Source organism: Emydura macquarii, unplaced genomic scaffold (assembly GCF_026122565.2).
Source record: "Emydura macquarii macquarii isolate MOO-44397 ecotype Brisbane River unplaced genomic scaffold, CSIRO-AGI_Emac_v2 contig_1253, whole genome shotgun sequence".
Taxonomy (NCBI): Eukaryota; Metazoa; Chordata; order Testudines; family Chelidae; genus Emydura; species Emydura macquarii.
The window spans coordinates 46,935,250-46,956,225 of NW_027131390.1; the positions used below are offsets into that span (position 1 = coordinate 46,935,250).

General features: G+C 45.1%; 1 protein-coding gene across 1 annotated transcript in view; it reads left to right on the forward strand.

Annotated features, from left to right (window-relative positions):
- MREG (melanoregulin) overlaps positions 1–4,746 on the forward strand; it is a 34,401-nt gene extending 29,655 nt beyond the window's left edge. The window contains exons 4-5 of the mRNA XM_067548696.1: positions 2,418–2,581; positions 2,966–4,746. Of these exons, the coding sequence (XP_067404797.1) occupies positions 2,418–2,581; positions 2,966–3,100 (299 nt within the window). The 3' untranslated portion in view covers positions 3,101–4,746. The remainder of the gene's footprint in view (positions 1–2,417; positions 2,582–2,965) is intronic.
- The last annotated feature ends 16,230 nt before the right edge of the window (positions 4,747–20,976 follow it).

The window sequence follows — 20,976 nt, forward strand, 5'->3', positions numbered from 1 at the left end:
GTACTGTGCAGTGGTTCTCTGCAGCAGCTCCGGGGTGGGTGGGCTTGGAGGAGGGGTGTGACCACTGGCTCTGTAGACTCCATATGGGTCTATTAGTCAAAAAGTTACATGGGGGTTACAAGGAGTGGCGGTAGGTGCTCCACCAGATGGGGAAAGGGGTATCCCCTCTGCCCCACCACATCATGCAGTGTTCATCTGTTTAATGCCTGCATCATGATTGGATACACAGTATACTTCCACTTATCCAAATCCCTATTGTCCAAACTGCCACATTATCCAGATCTCTTCCTTGGCCCCCACTACCTCTCCTGCTGGGGGGAGAAGGAAGGGATCTGGATAAGGCAGAGGATCAGATAATAGAGCAGAGAGCCCCGGCCAGCACTGTGAGGAGAAGGATGAGCCCCTGTCTGAGGGAGGCCACCCTGCTGCCAGCTGACTCCTCTGGCCGAACTGGGAGCCCTCTGTCCCAGGAGTGAGCGAGCAGCATCATGATAGTGGAGCTGCAGAGGTCGGTGACACCCAATCCCTGCAGGGTGCAGGGGAGTCTGCTGTCTTTGCAGGGCAAAGCAGAGCAGAACAGAGTCCTGGCTGGGAGGTCTCTGCTGCATCCCACACGTTGCGCCTGCAGGAGTCGGTGTCACCGGCCCTGTGACAGTGCAGGGAGACTTCTCAAGCCACGCTGTCACAGGAGTGAGGGAGCAGGGCAGAACAGACACCCCCAGACAGGACTGGGAAGAGAAGGCCCTGGGGAAGGCCACCCTGCTGCTGGCTGGTTGGCTGGCTCCTGCCCCCTCGATTATCCGAACTCCTGCTGATTATCCAAATAAAATCCCTGTCCCCCAGGCTATTTGGACAACTGGGAGTATACTGTATTTTTAAGAGCAAGACAGCTGAAAATGAGAGCACACCGTTTTCATTAAAAATACATTTTCCCAAATCTTTTTCTGATAAAAGTGATGGGAAGTGATCCATTTTCCTCCTCTGATTAATACCCAACATATCAGAAGAACTGTAAGGAAATTTAAATAGGGTTTAAATAAATAAAACTACTGGGTAATGCCTTTTCCTTTTCACTGCTCTGCCTAGCCGTCCTGGAAAGAGTAAAATCCACCTTGTGATCAAAACACATCTGGCTGGTCCTCTGGAGGAAACTGCAGTGACATGTGGGGCAAGAGTCCCCATGGCCTTGTGTAGTTATTGACATACGGGCAAGACAGGTACCAAATTCCAGCACATCAGGAACGCGGTGATTTGTACTCAGTCTTCCACGTGAGCACTGCATCTTCAGAGCAGGGCACAGGGGAATGGGATCCCTCACGTGTCAGTTCCTGGGCTTTTTGCTTTTGCAAGGACACAACCACTAAGACCAAAGGAATTTGTTTTCCCAAACATGATGATGGAGGGAATCTTATGCCCTTAAACTGTGAATCGTTGTTAACCTTTATCAGCCAGACTGGATTAGCTCGTACGTACCACTTATTACAGAACAATAATACAGGGAGGTTTTTAGATGTAAGGTACTATACTAGCACAAAATCCTTTTCAAACACTAACACCCTGTGATGTATAAGAAATCCTCCACCTGTTTTACAGATTGGTGGGGGATGGAACCTTGAGACACAAAGCAAGTAATTTGATAGGCTTATGCAGGAAGTTAATATCAGAACCAGATATAAACCCCAGATCTTCTGATTCCCCTGTCCCATGTTTTAACCACAAGACCGGACAGACTTTATCAGTAGGATCTTTCTCACGGCTGCAGCCACAAACTTCCTGGGGCTGGGGCTATGGACGGGTCATGGAGATTACGTTCCAAGTCCCTCTCTTTCCCACAGATGCTACCCTTTTTTAGTGCTGACTGTTTCAGTACCAAACTACTACCCGCGCTTTTATTTGTGCAGCATTGCTTATTTCCCATAGTTTTTTTGGTCTGAGAGGTGCTGAATATGTTCAGCTCTCCCGTTAGCACTGGGACTTGCTGGATCATGAATAGAGCAAGGCACCCAGCCTATATTGACTGTACTCACTCTATATACACACAGGGAGCAGGCGAAGACTGAATCCGCACAAGTAAATCAGGAAAACATAATGGATGCCTCGAATTTTACAGCTTATCTCACCGGTGGCCTCCCGTTCACCTTATAGCAACTGTACACAGAGGAGCCTGCCCAAAGGAAGTGCTAGTTCATTTTATCCAAGTGCGCTGTATTTTTTCCTGTCATGGGGTATAGACTAAGAACACTAAAAGGCAAACACACAGGGCAGAGGGGGAATAGAGAGCCTCCAAATACATACTGAGCTGTCTGCTAGCAGAAAGCTGGATTGGTTAGTAGGTTCTTTGCAGGAATGTTATTGCCCGCTTACAGCCTGCCACATTTAGTTCCTTTCATTTAAACTGAACTGATCATCTCTCCTAGGGTTTCAGAAGGAAGCAGACTCCCTGTTATCAGTGACTAAACTTAGCATCATCAGCGATTCTCAGAACATGAGCAAAGCCCGGGAGATCCTGTTAAAGCTCTCCGAGGAGACAAACATTTTCCCAAGCAGCTGGGAGCTCTCAGAGAGATACCTCTTTGTGGTGGTAGGTAGCTAAATGTTCCTGTCTTATATAATCTCCTATGTCTCTGCTAGTGAGGTCACAAAAATGGCATGAGTAGTGAAATGCACTGGATCAAAGCTCAGTATATCTCAGTCTCCCCGACATGAGTGTCCTTTCCAGGGCTGCACTGGCATCCCCCTTGGGCACAAATAGAAACATTTCTGCACTGTAGACCATGAGCCTGACTCATCTGAGAGTTACTCCAGGTTTATGCCATTCTTTCTGTTGAGACATGGCACTGGCATAACAGAGCGAAGGATGAGGCCTCATGTCTTTTTTTAAGCCGGTCTGAGAGGGCATTTTTGAATGGAAACTGTGGCAAAGTCAGGGATACTGGCAGTTCTGATGACTCCATTACTTTGACAGGATCGTCTTATTGCACTGGATGCGGCCGATGAATTCTTTAAGATCGCCAGCGTCACATACCCAAAGAGACCCAATGCAGCGACAGCAGAAGACAAGCAGAAAGAAATGCAGTGCATCCTCGCCCCATCACCCTGAAGAGACTGCCTGGGCAGGAGGTGCGCTGGGTTTCCTTTCCTCTCGGGAGCTGGCTCACTCACGGAGGTTAGCTGAAGCGACGGGATTTCTTTCCTTCGGAGGAAATGAGTGGATTCACAAGAGCAGTGTGTCCACGTAAAATGACTTTATTGTGCGCAAGGAGCATGAGGGTGGCCCGGGCAAAGGGATCTGGTGGGGTTTAATAGCAGGCCTTGATACAGGGATGTCTTCTAGTCGAAAGGAGTAAGTGCTGCTATGAACCCAAATCCTGTGGATGGAAGAATATAAGAGACCAGTATCTGAGCAAGAACATGGGCACGTGTCGGGAGGAGAGAACTCACTGTACAAAGTGTTGCTCTTAATAGCTGTAAAGGTTGGGATGCTGTTAGTTAGAGCAACGTATAAAATTCTGTATTTCCAGCTGCTCCGTGGCATCTCCTAACTGTATATTCCCTACATTGTCCTTTGTAGTCAGGAGAACACATGATAGACTTTTTTTAAACCTCCTTTGATTAGAAGTATATTCAGCCTCTCTCCCTGGTGCTCTCGTCCCTTGACTAAAGTGGGCTACGTTGTGTATTATGTAAATGAGGCTCTCTTCCCCCATTCCCTCGGCAACCCAGGTAAGGCATGGGGACTCAGCATTCAATAGGCAGCGGGCGAGTAAGTTTCTGAGTGGACTTCGTTGCACGTGTCAAGGACTGCACTTGTCAAATGATGCGGCAAGATTCTGATGCGGGTATAATTTCCCATTTCAGCGGCAGCGCTGCATGAGGAGAATATTCCTCCTTATTTATTCAGCCCTGTAGTTACTCTTGCAGGTGAGGTAGCAGAAAATCAAATCCTATTCCTCCGGCTGACATCTCTCCTCCTGAGAATGAAAAATGGTTGTTCAAGACTGAGTTCTGTAACTCAAGCATGAAGCAAGTGCTGATGTGAAGGATCTTTGTTCCATGTTTCGTTCCCAGTGAGCTTCTGTTCTAAAGACTTGTTTTGCAAAGCATGTGTGACGTTGAGTTATCAAAACCTTTTCATTGGATCTTTGTAAACATATCGGCCAAGGCCTTCGAAAGCGACTAGTGATTTCCGGAGGCTTCCACTGTTTCATGCTCAATTTGACACTTTAGAGGAAACTGGTTTTCAGGGTGTGCTAAGCACTCACTTGTGAGGAACAGGCTCCTTTAAGGCATCTTTAGTTGGGCAATGAAAATCACTAGCCGCTTTTGGAAATCTTTGGTCGTCATAACTGCGTTATTTTAAATGGAAAAAAGATGAGTACTGTGCAAAAAAAAGTATGCTGCTATAAAGCTTGTGATATGAGATTTTTAATAACGACCCTGAATATGTCATCTTGCTGTTTTATCTGGTAATAAGCAATAATTTTAAAACACTGGACCTTAAGAATAAGCAGTTCTGGTTCATCAGTGGTTAATAGAAATGCTGCTGACTGGCCAGCTGAGGGAGTTGGTTTCACTGGTGGCTTCTCAGCAAACAAAATAGCAATATAGAACTTTTATTTGTTTATACCTACAGTGTTAACATATATATAGGAATTGTAAATGTTTGTCACTCATCCTGGAAAAAAAATGGTCAGTTCTGTATATTGATGAAACCTTACTTTAATAAACAAAATTCTGTGAAAATCAGCTAAGGTTCTCATTGGAGGGGGCATCTGTCCCTGTCTGCCTCCACAAGGACCTGCTCCGTGCGTCTTTCTCAACCAAATATCAGCAGCTTCACAACTGCTTGTTGAGTGGCTGGGGAAATACAGAGCATATACTTCACAGACCTGTCTACTACACTCAGCGTGTGTCTATGCTAGAAATGCTACAGCTGTGCTGTTGTAATGCAGACAGTTACTACAGAGATGGAATTTGTTCTTCCCTCGCTGCAGTAAATCCACCCCTCCTAGCAGTAGCTAGATCATAAATCCACCCCTCCTCAGAGTAGCTAGGTCGAGGGAAGAATTTTTTGATGGACCTAGCTGTGTCTACATCATGGCTTAGGTCAGGTTAATGACACCACACAGGGTGTCACAGTTTTCCCAGCTCCGAGCGATGTAGTTCAGCTGACCTACCTTTGTAGACCTCAGGCACAACTCTCACTGAAGTGCGCTCCGAAGGGAGTACGGCTGAGATTTTCAAAGAAACCTGTGAGGAGTAGGCATTCCAACCACACTGGATTTCAGTGGGATTTGGGCACCTCACTCACTCAAATTCCTTTGAGAGTCTGCCCTATTGGGGTGGAGGAGGGGAGGGCTGTTTAAAGGCATAAACAGCAGCTAGGGGCTAGATTCACAAAAAGATGTAGGCATCTAACTACCACTTTAGGCAACTAAATCCCAGAATCAGGCCCCCCCATTGGGGTTCACAAAGCCCCTGCTCAGCTGCTGTCAAAACCTGTAGGCGCCTAAACTTACTCAGCACCTATATTTTTGCAGTAAAACTTTCCTAGGTGCCAGTGTTCCTGCTCTGGGTGTATGCACTGCAGCCCTGCTCTAGGTGTCCAGAACCCGAGCCCCAGAATGATGCATGAATGGGAGAAGAAGGGTGGAGAAATGCCTAACATGCCTGCAGGGCCCGATCCAGTAAGCATGCTCAGAGCAGATCTACTGCATTGGGTCCCTGTAGATTCATAGAGTGTAGGGCCAGAAGGGAGCTCAAGAAGTTATCAAGTCCAGCCCCCTGTGCTGAGGCAAGACCAAGTAAACCTAGAGCATCTATGACAGGTGTTTGTCCAACCTGTTCTTTAAAACCTCCAATGACGGGGATTTTGAAGCCTATTCCAGAACTTAACTATGCTTATAGTTTGTTTTTTTCCTATGATCTATCCTAAATCTCCATTGCTACAGATTAAGCTGATTACTTCTTGTCCTATCTCCAGTGGACACGGAGACCAATTGGTCACCATCCACATTATAACAGCCCTTAATGTATGTAAAGACTGTTTCTCAAGCCTTCTCTTCTCAAGGCTCAACTTGTCCAGTTACTTTAACCTTTCCTCATAGGTCACGTTTCCTAAACCTTTCATCATTTTTGTTGCTCTCCTTTGGACACTTTATCTACATCTTTCCTAAAAAGTGGCACACAGAATTGGACACAGTATTCCAGCAGAGGTCTTGCCAATGTCAAGTAGAGCACGACAGATACCTCCCATGTCTTATTTATGACACTCCTGTTAATACACATCAGAATATTAGCCTTTATTTGCAACTACATCCCCTTGTTAACTAAGATTCAATTTGTGATCCACTATAACTGTCCCAGATTCTTTTCAGCAGTACTACCACCTAGCCAGTTATTCCCCATTTTGTAGTTGTGCGTTTGATTTTTTCCAACCTAAATGAAATACTTTGTCTTTATTGAATTTCATCTTGTTGATTGCAGACCAATTCTCTAGTTGATCAAGGTTGTCTTGAATTCTAATCCTGTTCTCCAAAGTGCTAGTGACCTCTTCCAGCTTGTGGTCAGCCGTCGATTTTATAAGCATACTGTCCACTCCATTATCCAACTCATTTAATGAAAATGTTAATGAGTACTGCACCCAGGACAGCTCCCTGTGGGACCCCACTAGACACGCCCCCCCAGTTTGACAGCAGACCATTGGTAACTACTCTGAGTTTGATCTCTCACCTAATAGTAGTTTAATCTAGACCATAGTCCCCTACTTTGCTTATGAGAATGTCATGTGGGTCTGCATCAAAAGCCTTACCAAAGTCAAGATAGATCATAGAATCTGTGGCAAACGGCCAGCTTCACCCTAATGGGTCTCGTGCTTTTGCCTCTTGTAGTGGGCCAGGGCGTCACCAGTTACCCTGTCTCCCCAGGGAGGGGGGGTAGCGACTCAGGCCTGCCTGCTCCTCTGGGTCTCAGCCCAGGGGCCCTATGAGTAGTAGCTATGTGCTGCTGGCACCATACTCATAGCTGCCATCTTTTCCCCTGGTCTAATTTCCCCCCCTTTGTCCTTCTGGCTTCTTGAGCCCGGTAAGTTCCTCAGCACTCCTTTCTGCTTCTCCACCCACTCTGCACTCCTTCCGGCTCCTTCACACAACTCGGCACTCCTGCCCACAGCACAGCACTCCCACTCCTCCAGCTCACGCTCTGTCTGGCTGGAGCAGAGGGTTTTTATCAAGCACCTGGCTGGGCCTTAATTGGCCTCAGCTGCTCCTAATTGCCCCATCATGATTTGTAGCTAGTCTGCAGGGAACAGAGTCCTGAGCATTCTGGGGGTTACATACCTCCCTTTGAGCACTCTCCATCTATAACACCAGGGAGAGGAGGTTGGCTGGGGGGGGAGGGGCGCCCTCCATTCCTCCATCCGTTCATGCATCTGGGTGGAGTTCCTCTGGGCGGCGTCCGCTGGCTCCCTTGACACCTTCCGGGAGCAGTGGGAGCTGTCCAGGGTCCTCTACCTGGTGTCCTCTTCCGGTTCCCTCCGTTTGACCCTTTGACCCTCACGCCCCTTCCTGTTTTCTCATTTGTTGTCCCACGAAATCAGTTGAGTCCTGGGTCCAGTCACTCCTCCCCTTAAGCTGGGGGAGGAGCCTTTAGTGGTGGGAGGGCTTGCACCTGCCCGCCCCTCCTGGCACTCAAATAGTAGCACTCTCCTACTGCCCTTGCTATATCACAAATCATAGAATATTAGGGTTAGAAGGACCTCAGGAGGTCATCTAGTCCAACCCCCTGCTCATAGCAAGACTAACCTCAGCTAAATCATCCTGTCTACTGCTTCTCTCCATTCACTAGGCCAGTCAAAGAAGGAAATTAGGTTGATCTGACATGATTCGTTCTTGACAAATCCATGTTGGCTATTTCTTTTCACCCTGTTATTCCCTAAGTGCTTACAAACGGATGGTTTAACAATTGGTTCCAGCATCTTTCCAGGTATCAAAGTTAGTATGACTGGTCTATAATTCACCTGGTCCTCCTTGTTCTCCTTTTTAAGGACAGATATTGTGTTTGCCCTTGTAGACAATCTTCTTTGTGAATCCAGTCCAACTGCTATCTGTACCTTGGAAAATCCCCCCTCCCCTCTAGCTTTTAGTGTGTGGGGATCACTGCTCTCAAGACTTCCTGGATGAAAGTACCATTTGATTATGTGGAGATGAAACACCTTTAGAAATTCATAGCAGAAAGAGCTTGAGATGGGGGAAGGTGCAGGGGTTATTAAACCCTTTAAATGCTAGCCATGATGGTACTGGTGACTATTCATATCCATTTTGTAACATTACTGGAAGTCACGAAATGGCGCCACTACAGATGGTTTGTTTAGTTCTGTTGGACTATATGTGACTTAGATCTTGGGGGCAGGAAATGCTTATTGCTAGCTTTAGTGCTGTTCCTTTCAGTGTCTGTTCTGTCTGCGTATCTCTTCATGAATCATTTCTGACTGTAGCCAACGCCTGCAAGTTACACCTTTAGTTAGTTAGTCAGTCCCCCATTACACCTCTGACGTTTAAAGCAGCAACGAAGCTTGTCCACTCTTGTCTGTTTCTGGCAAGTCTTTCCATGGTTATAGCTATACTACAAATGAAATGGGGTATGTCAAAAGAGGTAGAGGGCTCTGACCGACTGTAGGACAGAAGCAATCTAAAAAGAACAATAGCCAGGATTAAAGATCTGTGGGAGCTTAGCTGTGTAGATAAACAGCTAAAAGAGAGGGCAGCTGATGGTTTTGTGGAGACAGCCAAACAAGCAAGGAAATATTGCCAGGTGAAGGTCTGGCTTCAGGCTGGTGCACTGGTATGTGCTGTCCAAAATGTGTTTGGACAGTGCTCTATATGCTCGCCATCACAAATAGGTTATGGAGGTGAACCATTCAATTTAAAGATGCGGTGTGTGAAAGAGAATGTGTAAACACAACAAGGATGCAGAATGGCTAAAGGTCTCCTTTTTAAACACAGAAGCCCATCAGAGCTTGTTTTAAGACTTGCTCGGATCTTAAATTGATCCATCTGGTAATATCAGTGGCAAGTAACGCCTCCAGTGCTGTTAAGTCTGAAGCCTTCCAGTGAAGTATTGATACTGCTCTTCAGCTATAGATATTTGAAATACAGATGATAATTAAACTTCTAAATATTTCTGGTAATGCCTCATAAATTGGAAGCTTTAAGATTTCATTTACTTTTAGATTTGTCTGATGTAAACTTCCTGCACATGCAGGAGGGAGAAGCACAGGTCACAGAGCAAATGAGCAAGAGTCCACGACGAACATTGGTGTAGAAGGTATGCAGGGACTCTTAAAACTGAGTAGGAATAAAGAATGGGTAAAAAAAGAGAATAACATACTATCCCAAATAAGCTTATTCTGAGCTCCAGGGCAGCTTGATTTTGCAGCAACTTGTATTTTCTCATGCTTTGATTCTCCAATTTGACCCACAGTGCGAGACTGAGTTGGTGAGTCATTTTAGAGCAGAGTTTTTGCAAAATACGTTGTGCGTACAACGAAATCAGAACACTTAATCAGATGAGTATGGTCCTTCTGGAGCCCCATTGATTGTATCCAAGGCCTTCAGATTCCACAACCAGACTCAGCATTAGGGGTGCAAAACATCCCTGTGCAGAGGGACTGAATAAAGTGGTGAATAGGCCGAAATTGAGAGTTTTGAGGGTGGTTCTTGAGTGGTGCACATGCTTTGGGCTGGCCCTGTGCACAGGGATGCATTTTACTTGAGAAGCACCGTGATTGCAGAGTTCATACCAACCAGTCAGCATATTTGTGACCTAGCCTCTGCACATCCATCTCTTTTAAAACCTTGATTGTTAGAAAGCTGACTGAACACTAGATGCCACTGTTGTCTCATCCACACGCACCAAGGTCCATGCTAACAGAATCCGAAGGCAATACAAGGAATTTGTCAGACCGTTATTGCTTGCCCAGTCTCGCCTTGTGTAGGCTACAGCTGGCTTTCTGTTACTGGTTGATTTTATTTTTAACATTTTCTCTCAGCCCTTCAGTTTCTAGGAGCTGGTCTCACCCCATCTCCCTGCCATTTCAAAGCAGCGCCAGGTTGCTATGACTCCACCCTGCTTTCTGTGTAAATAGCTTTCCATGTCAGCGACACATGAACAAATTCTGGGAGCTGTAGCTTGTTCCCCTTCCTAATTTTAGGGAGAGATTGGGTTTTTTTTCTTGTTTTACCCTCTTTTTACCATTCCTTCTCTCTCATCATTGGGACTGTTTTTAAATACTGTGTTTCTGGGTGTATTTGGCCCTTGGTTAGGAAAATAACACCTCACATTGGCTTTGTTTTCAGCCACTGCTTAAACAGAAGAAAAAAATTGTTTTCCCTACCCCTTCAACTAAATAATGGTGTTCCAACTGGGTGATTTTCCTTTTTTTAAGCAGCACTGGTAAGAAGTATACACAACTACCACCATTGGGGTCAGGTTTTCAATGGGTATAAATTGGTGGCGCTCCACTGGAGTTCCTTTGATTTATACCAGCTGACAAGCAGGCCATCAGTCTATTACCAACCCCTCCACACAGTAACTTGCACTATCTTAAGCACTAAATCAGACCATTTAGCAGACCTGTGCAAAAGTCTGTGGCTATTGCTGGACAAAATAGGTTTGACAATGTGGAAAGAGTGCTTTGTCTCAAAGTGAGTATGATGGCAACTTTAGGGATGTAGTCTTTTGCAAATCTCTTCTCCGCTTAGATCAACTAGTAGAGAAAGAAAGGAGCTGGAGTATGTGTGGGGAAAGACTCTCATGTCACAATATGCATTTGAATCGCAGCTGATATCAGGAAGTTCTGGCGATTTTTACACAAAGTGGCTTGAATGCACACGTGGCGTGAATCGCAAGCTTGAAAATGTGAAAAAGCTTATTTTTGTTTTCTCTATCACACAGGGCAATTCATTTCCTAACTGCTGTAGTATGAAATAGCCAGAAGGTGGCAGTGTAGGTGTTTGTCTAAGGAAAAAAAAGGTGGGGTGGGGAGGAGAGGGATGGTGATGGCCTGTAAAAGTGAGACTTGCACTTTTACTTGCAATGGAGTGACATAAGCACCATCTGAAATTAATTCTAAGGAGTAATGGGAATGGGCCATGTAGGAGAAAATGTTTTTTCTTTTTATAAGCGCAACTCTAAAACTGAAAATATCATTTTTGAATGAATCAGATTCATCAGTTTCTAATATAGGAACGACAACAGTTTGTGTACTCCCTCTCTTTGCGGGAGAAGGTTGTACTTTTCTAATATAATGAAGACTGACTGAGTCAATTGCAAAATAAGCCTCCACAAGCATTGGTCTGAATAAGAATGAAGATCTTGCTTTGATATCACACGCCACCTTTTCCATGCATTTCCTACCAACATTTATATGCAAGGTTTCTTTAAGAGAATGTTTGGAAAGTGAAAGTTTCTCCTCACATACGCCCCAGGAATAATGCCAATGAAATTAATGAATCCATACTCTTGTAAGCCTGGCGTAAGCGAGAGGACACTTGGGGCCAATGGGTTAAATTCATCTCTCATATAATCCCATTGATTTCAACAAGTTTATACTGAATGTGGCCATTGGTCAGACAGCATCAATCAAATGGAACAGTGGTGATATTATTAATTATTTGCCTAGTGGTGGCACCCAAAAATCTCTAGCCAGGATTGTGGTCCCATTGTGCTAGACACTCTGCAAACACATGAAAAGACATGGTTCCTGGCCCTAAGAGCTTGCAAACGTAAGAGACAAGACAGACAAACCATAAATAGACAGAGCAAACAAGCAGAACATTTGAGGGGATGTTAGGGACGTGACTTGTTCCTTTTCGTATTCACATTTTTTAAATTTGTGTTTTAGTTTTGTTTAGTCCTGGCCCCGATCCAGCAAACACTTATGCACGTGCTTCACTTTACTAATGCACGTAGCCTATTGATAGCAATAATAGTAAAGTTAAACGTCATAACAAATGGTAGTAAAGTTGAACATGTGCATGTTTGCGTCCTTTCTTTGTTCTAGCCCCAGCCTTTTATTTTTTAAATATTGTCTGTTTTTATTACTTTTCTAAATATCTTTTTCTGCTTTTTAAGCCACTGGCTATTTTCTGATTATGCACTGAGACCACAGCTGACAAATATTACCTTATTGTTTTCTTGTACTCCCCTCTCTAGCTGTGTTCATCCATTGTTTCTTGTCTCACAGGTGGATTATAAGATCTTTGGGACAGGGACCATCTTTTTGTTCTGTGTTTGTACAGTGCCTAGCACACGGGTCCTGCTCCATGATAGGGGTTCCTAGGCGCTACGATAATACAAATAAATAAAAGTACATTTCATTACGATGTATTTCAAATTATTATTGCCGTCGCATGTTCTCTATATTTGTGCTTTACCTTTGACACCTCCCTAGTTTCTATTTTTTATTATAAACCTATAAGCTTTTAATATTAACCTTATGCATCTTCTATTTTCATTAACCCAATCTGATTATCCTTTGGATAGAATTATTAACTCATGATATATTACTGCAATTAATTATTCCCATAGTTCTCTCAATAGGTCTAGAATGTAAGCTCTCTGGGGCAGGGACTGTCTTTTCATTCTGTGTTTGTACAGCGCCTAGCATTACAGGGTCTGGTCCATGACTGTGACTCTCAGTTGCTACGGTAATACAAATAACCAAGGAGGCCTAGAAGTTTTATGGTGTAAGGTGGAAAATAATTTTGGTGCCCCCATCCAGAATGGCCAAGAAAAAAACCCCAGCCCCATGGCGCAGCAGTGCGACACCCTCTTGAAAGTTGGCGCCTTGGACGGCCGCCCTGCTTGCCCACCCCTAGAACTGGTCTTGAGGCCTGACTCTGCAAAGACCCACACAGGTACTTAGCTTTTCCACACTGTAAAAAGCAGTGATGCCTGCAGCTGTATGCCTGTTATGCACGGGGCATATCACTGATGGTGGCAAGGTGGATCAGGGGTGGCTGCCCTGCTCACCACCTGAGTTTGGCCCTGCAGCCCTCTGCCACTGGTAGTGTGACCTGCCGTAGGGGGGGTCGCAATGCTGCTCAGGTTTGGCTTTGTGGCCCCTCCATCGTGACTGGGAGGAATTGCACGGACAAAGCTGAGTGAGTGCACCAGCTTGCAATGCCATTCACTCAGTTCCGGCCCACCTAGGGTCGTGACAGAGGGGCCACAGAGCCAAACCTGAGTGGAACTCACCCTGCTTCCAGCAGCCTGTGTCCTCGCTCAGGGACAGGGAGTGATGCTGCACCTGGGTGAGCCAGGATGGAAGGCGGGGGCTGAGCATGGCACAGACTTGGCAAGGGAGGCGCTGTGCCCAGTGGCTGCAGCTGGGATGGCTCCATGGGGATTTCCCGGTGCGTACCAATGGGAAACGTTTCTGGGGGCACCGTGGTAAGAAGTCCCATTGATTTCAATGGGACTATTCACAGTGCACCAAGTTAAACACGTGCATAAGTCTCCACAGGATGAGGAACTAACCCTCTTTCCCATGCCTCAGCCCATCTGACCTGGGATCCTGAACTACTCCATCCCATCCTTTGAGTACATCCTGCCACCCAAAACACCCCCCTCGCTGAGGGCTGTGACAATCAGGCAGCAAGTGTCTGAAGGCCCATGGCCCACCGAGTCTGAGGCCACATAGACTCGAAAGTGGCTGCGACAGCTGCTCCCAGGTCCCTCTGGGGTAATAAGGGGAGCAGGGCTGGCTAGTGTCGGAGATTACCAGGTGTTCCCTAGACATAGAGCAAGACATAAGGACGTAGCTGTTAGCAAAGCTTCACTTCTAATAGTTCCTTTTGTAACTAGGTATGGCGCGTTTAATCACTAGGGGCTCAATCCTTTGCCTGTTGAAGTCAATGGTAATTTTTCCATTGATGTCGCTAGGCATTGGATTGAGCCTGAATGTGGAATTTGGAAGGGGAAAATTCCCCAGGACGCACAGACAGGGATCAAGGAAGGGAGAAGCTCTTTTTCTGGAGCACTGGGTTGGGATCATCCCTAAGGATCACAGTCTCACTCACTCACTGTCCTGTGTTTGCAATGGATTGGGGTTGGTAGCAATGTATTTCTCAGTGTTGCTTTCTGTGATTTTCTTTTTCTATGGGACCATTTATTATACACTTATGATGAAATACCTTTGACATACTAACATAAGGCAGAGAACATTCTTTACAGAAAATCAGCAGATAGGACAGTGAAAGCAGATAAGTTTGACCTTGTAAACAATATCTGTGGCGGGTTTGCTTGTGCCATAGATCTTTACTTCAGCCTCTAAGTTGCAACCATGAAAGTTAAACCTGAAGGCTCCTAATTTCCTCTGAATACACAAAGGGCAAATACGAGCACTTATCTGGCAATCATTTGTGCTAAAGGTTTTTTTATGCGGGAGCAGTGAACTAGGAATAACTAACAAGTCTATCATGAGCTCATGAAAACATCCAGTTCACAGAGCTTCTTGGGGTTCTCATCTGTATTTACTACTATTAAGCACACTGAACACTCATGGTTTTCACCTGTTTCTTTCTGCCAAATCTAGTGGTGTGGGTGGGATAACCAAGTATTAGCTCACTGGGAACTGGATTGGGCTTTCTATGTATTTCTGGGCTGTGTTCTTGATGCAATAAGATCTTGCTCCTGCAAGGTGGTGAGCACCTGGAAACTGCTGGTCCTTTAGGTCCAACAGGGCTAGGCACCTCCCATTATTAGGCCCTAAAAGAGAGTAGAATAAGCTATCGAATGAAACCTTTTCCCTTGGGCTTCTCTTCCAACTTATTCTGGTACCAAACTGGCTTTCTGTTTTGTGAAAAGTAATGAATCACATCCTTGGCTGGTGTATGTTGACTTATCTCCATTGAACTCAACAGTGCTATGTTGATTTGCACCCGCTCAGGATCTGGCCCAAAATCTTGTATTTATATGGGTCTAGAGCCTTAAAAGTATTTAGCCACCTAATTCCTCACTGATTGCAATGGGAGGACAGGGTCTGGGCCACACTTTTGTCCTGAAAGATCCCCAAGATGGTTTACATCCTTTAACTACGCACATTTAAATTCACCAAACAGTGAAGTGCAGAGATCTCTACCATGGCAGCTGTGCAACAGTTCTCAGTAGATCTACACTCAGGGGAAGTGAAGTGAATCTGCTTTGATCCTCAGAGATCACGGGAAAGGGAGCACAGTGATTTTTAGCTGTTAACGTTTCAGTTAACGTTAATGTTAATGTTTTAGTTCTGCAGAAATCTACAGATCTTTATTAGAGTTTTTAAATGTCTTTCCCACCGCTTGGAAAGGCAGGAGTGTTTATACTGACTGTTCACCTCTACGGCTGCTTCGCCTTGCCTATTTCAGCAGCTCAGCCTAACAAAACAAGTGGGCCGAGTGGATGTCCATCGTCATATCAAATCCACCCCTAGGAAAGAACCAATTTTAGCCCATACTGTTTTGGCTTTCATTTAGTTTCATTCTTCAACAGTATCACTATTCATGAAAAGAAGAAGAATACCCTGCCAGATTGAAGTTAGATAATTAGAAATTAGATAAACAGAATTTTTGGGAGCGGGGAGGAATTGACCATAAAGGGACACATTTATCATGACAAGTGTTCCTATTTTTCATTCAGGTCTAGGTAATAATGATCAGGTTTAGTGAGTACACTTAAGCTCTTGGAAAAAAGATCCATGAGGTCACACTACCCAAGAATTGTCAGTGTTATACAGGAAGGAAACAGATCTTTTCGGTGAGAATGAGCTTGATTTTAGATGGAGAGTTTGATCCAGCTCCCATTGAAATCACTGTGGGCCCCTCCATTGATTTTAATGGCATTTGAATCAGGCCTGAGGAGAACAACAAAACAAGAAAGGCTGAGGATAAAGTCTCCTCCTTGAAGCAGGTAGTGTGCATCCTTTGTGCTGAGCTCAGCTCTAGCAATACAAACAGCTGCAGAACTCTGCACACAGTGAGAATGCAGGGAAATTTAAAAGCACAAGACAAAGGAAGCAAAAGGTGCCATGCTTCATGCACCACAGTCAGACCCTTGGAGTTACATCTTGGGAAAACAAATGAACTTAACTGGGCTGCTGCTGTTTTCAGACTAATTTTTGAGAATGGGACTTAGTCACTTATACCATGCAATACTGAGTGCAACCAGACTTAAATACCTTAAAAAACCTGGGCCTCCGCAAATACTGGCTGGACCAACAACACACTCTTTGGTTTACTCTATTGTTTTCCTCTGTTTCTAAAAAGAACCTTGGACATCCAGAACCAACCCCAGGTTGTGAACCTGTCCTACAAAAGGCAGGCAAACCTCCACAATATGGGAGCTGCTATAATTTCTGCCATTTCTTGTGTTCCTTCTCTGAACCCTCAATACCAGCACTTCCATAGACTTCTCTGGGCTGAGTCTCAGCCAACTAGCTTTCATTCATCTCAAACCCTCCAGTCCCCCTCTTGGTCTGACAGATCTGGGATTTATTGACCCCCACAAAACAATTCAAGGCTTATCTTTTGTCCCAGGTGTTCTTTGAGAATGGTGGGCTTGAGTGAGTTCTTAAGGGGTCATTTGTATTGGGTTGAGTGGATCTTTTTGTGTGTGGCTTTTGATCCATTTATAATTGTATGTGTGTTTTATTAAGTATCTAAGGGACCTAGCTGCCCTGGTGGAATTGTTGGGGGCAAGGAAGGAGGCGATGGTCTGTGGATAAGGAACAGGACAGGGATTTTGCAGACCTGGGTTCAATGCCTAGCTCAAGGCCCCACGTGACTGTGACCAGCTTCTGTGGGCTGCATTTTCAAGTGTTCGCTCTCCATAAGTGGGGGCAGATTTCCAAAAGAGCGCAGCACTCGGCCACTTATCTTTTGAAAATCTAGCCCTTAATCTCTCTGCGCCTCAGTTCTCCATCTGTAAAATGGGCTTTATATTTCACAGTGATGTTGCAAAGATAAAGTCATGAATGTCCAAGAACCCCAGAGATGGTATAGGAATGGGAGACAGCCAGACATGTCGATCTATCAGGCACATTGCAGGAGGGTCTCACGTTTGTCATTCCCATCACAGGGAACGACCTCAATATGAAACCACATAGGGATCAGAGGAAGTTGTCTGGTAGCCTGTGCATGGTACTAATGGGCAGATGCATGGCCTCTGCATTCATCGTCCCCTGTTGAACTGCACGTTATTCTCTTATAACAGACATGAGCCTATTAAACACATTTATTCATGTCTGTTTTCTCCCTGTGTTCTCCTGTTGAAGAATTTCATCCCTTGCCTGGCTGGTTTCCTGTCACTCACGGTGGAGGAGCTATTTAAAGTCATAGCTGCACTCCCACAGGTTGAATGTCGAATTAAAAAACTTCTGTCTCATCTCGTCTCTGCTACACCTCGTTTGTGCATCAGAAGCAGAAAGCCAGGGGCCAGACTCGACATTGGGTCGGAGGCAGGGGAAAGGAAGCAATATGCTGGAAAATCAGGCACCATGGGCCAAAAAAAAGGAGATTGCCTTAAAATGGATGAGCCAGTTAACAGATCAGACAGGTGGCAACCATGCTTTCAGTATGGCAACATCTAGAGCTACACTGATTTGCACCAGCTGAGAATCTGGCCCCAAGCCTTTCTATTCATTCAGGAGAGAAAGCAGAGCCAACTGTAAAGAGAAACATAAAAGGTATCAGGGAAGGTATTTAAAAAGCATTTATTGACATAACTGTTCAGCTCCCGGCCATGGCCTCCCTTCTCCCGGCCATATCCGATTCAGACCTGGCAGCCATGCCTGACATACCATTCTGGGATCAACTGCTTGAGTTGTCCTGCAGCACTTTCCCTGCCTCTCATTCACAAATCATGAGAGAATTAAACCCTCATTCTCTGGAGATCATCGCCTGACTTGTGCAAAATGGATTTACAGTGGCCCTGCTTTTCCATCAAATGTCTAAGCAAATAGGGGAGACAGAAAACCTCACAACCTCTTGGGATCTGCTTGAGAGAGAGAGAGAGAGACACACACACACACACACACAATCACTCTACAAGTAGTATACGACACCAGGAAATGAATGCATCCCATACCAACACAGCCTGAAGGTGGTCTCAGTGAAACGAAGGAACTTCTGTACATGCACTCGAGTGTGTATGAGGAGTCAATATGTGGTTCAGGCTTGTGTTGGATTGTATGAATTACGCGGGCGATGTCTTTTGTGAGATCAAGGTGACACGCTCCAGCTGTATGCAGTGAGCAACAGTGAGGTCTAGATAAACAGTGGAGCCAGCTCCTTCGTGCTGCTACTCTGATTACCAGACACCACTTCTTATGAATCCCTTTGCTGCTCAATGTTGGAACAGAGCTGGAGGGTTTAAACAAGTTTGTTCAGCGGCAGTCCAGGCTTCCACGCTAACAAGGGATCACTTGAAACAAACTGGGAGTAGCCCTAATTCTGAGCCACCAAAGCAGCCTTACACAGGACATCACAGACAAGCTTTCAAAGGCAGGGTTTGTTTAGAGAGCACATGTTTCAGCTGGTTCCATAGATATTGAATATGCAATTACTAGGCAGCCTTGAGACAGATGCTTTCAGGCTGGTGGGATCGCAGGCTGTGGGTTTACCACAAGGGGGTGAATGGCACACATGTGTTGTGTTGGCTGGCAGTTGGGGAGGTTGAAATTGCTGTGTGATGTCCGTTTTGTATTAGTTCTGGCCCATCTGAACCACCGGATTTACTCCGCTGATTTCACAGAGATGGAAGCATTGCTGTCAGCACCACTTCTTTCACTGTATTTCTGTCAGTGAAGACTTAGTGGTGGATGAAAGCCTGACAAAGCAGAGAAGATTATATAGGACCTATGCAAAGGCCACCCCATTAACACCAGTACTCCTGGGTTACGTTTACCAACAGCATCACCCTTGTACCCTAACCCTTATGTCCCAAAAAGTAGTTTGGGGCCTCATGTTTCTGATCTGTCTGGGCGACACATTGGTTGAGTCCAGGGATAGTCAATAGGTGGACCATGGGCCAAATCCAGACCAACAGACGCTTTGAACAGACCCAAAATCTTTTTATTTACTTATCATTATTGTTATTTTTTTATTATTTTCTGTGGAGTCTGTACCTTGACTATACCTTGACCAAGAAATGTGGACCTTGACAAAAAATAATCCATTAATCCTGGTTTTAAAAAATCCATCCCTGTTTGCATTGTGGTTGTGTGCAGGGAGAGAGAATCCTCGACTGTCCAAAGAGCCTTGTATCTGCAAACAGTGAAAACTTTTTTAGTCACAGGGGGAGAAGAGCTATTTCACCAGAGCTGAATCCTAATTCAAATCACTACTACAAATTCAATCATTAGTAATAATTCAAATGTTTAACACATGTTGGGAGGCTACCAGGTTTTCCTGAATGTACGTTCCTAGTAATTGTTCATCAAGTTAGTTGTCCAGAGAAATTACAGCCTGTGAGTTAGCCACAAACTTAGCACTTTGACTATTAGTTGTATGATTGGTCTCCTAAGGGACATGGTGTTGTTTATGTTCCCTAACTGGAAGGTTTAAGTCCTAGAAACAGATGTCATCAAATCATTAGACTTTGACTATCACAGGAACAGGAGCAGCATTTATGGGAAAGAGCGAAGGGCCGTGTTTGTGCCTCTATGCCCTTTATTGACATAGTTCATAGGACAGTTGTCCCCAGATGATGATGTCTCTGCATCCTTGTCTAACCACCCTTTCTCATGGTTTGGGGCTGGGAAAAGATTAAAAGTGTTTCTTTTCCTTTACTACAGAATCCCCACTCCTGCCTCCCTCTCCTTCTCATGAATGACCACTCAGTTTGCTAAAGCCCTGCCTACGTTAAGGAGGTTTGCACTAGTGTAGCTACACTGATGTACACACTGTGCTGTTGTAACCCCTCCCACTTTGTACCACTGCAGTGTCTCTACACTAGGGATTAGCGCCAGTATAACTGGTTACACTGGTACCAGCTTCTGTAATATACACAGGGCCTCTGAATTTAAATCTCTGACTCTCTCATAGTTAGTCATTCCCTGCTTCCTAACTGCTAACACTCTTGCTTCCAAATGAGCAATGCCAAGTGGATGTGGGGGATGGGAGTGCTGTGTGGGGGGGACACGCCAGCACTCCTGGCATAAATGACCATGATCATGTGTGACTATTTGTACTGGAATGAGTTACAGACCCTCTGCTGAATATTCAGGCAGACAGACACATGGCCATCGAAATGGACAATGGAAAGGAAAGGGATACCAGTATGGCTGAATCAAATGCAGGCTGGATTTAGTGAGCACATTAACGAATAGAGTTCTCCATTATCACATAGCAACATAATCACTGCTGCAACATATCAAGACATGAAAGGCCATTCCACAGGGTAATGAAGAAGTCCTAAAACCTGAAATATTTCTCCACCTTCAGAGGCAAGCGTCTGGAATTCACTGTACACTGTATCTTATCAACAGTTTGGATTATGGATGGCTGCATAGCAAATAAAAAAAGATACACAGGAGCTGATCAAAAGCCCTTCATGTGTGGCAGGGCTGTGTGCTGCCCTCCAATAGATCTGGGATCCTGAAGCTTCTCTACCAAGGTGTTTCACTAAGATCACCACCAGGAATTAGAAGAAGTTCAGCCTCCATAGCCATGCACTTCTTGGCCTTTTTGCAGAGCTTCCCTCTAAGAACACTCAACATTAAAACGGCTGATGCGAGTAACCACCAGCTCATTTCATTTTGGTCTCCAAGGAGCCTTCAGCAAGGAACAACGTCTTGCCCATGCCCGTTTGAACAGGACTCGAGCTATTGATCTAAAAGTGAAAGCCCCTTGGTGCCTCATTTACTTTTCTTTTGGAAATACAATGCCCACAACTCTCACTGCAATTGTACCGATGGACTAGATTTTCAGAAATGAAGAG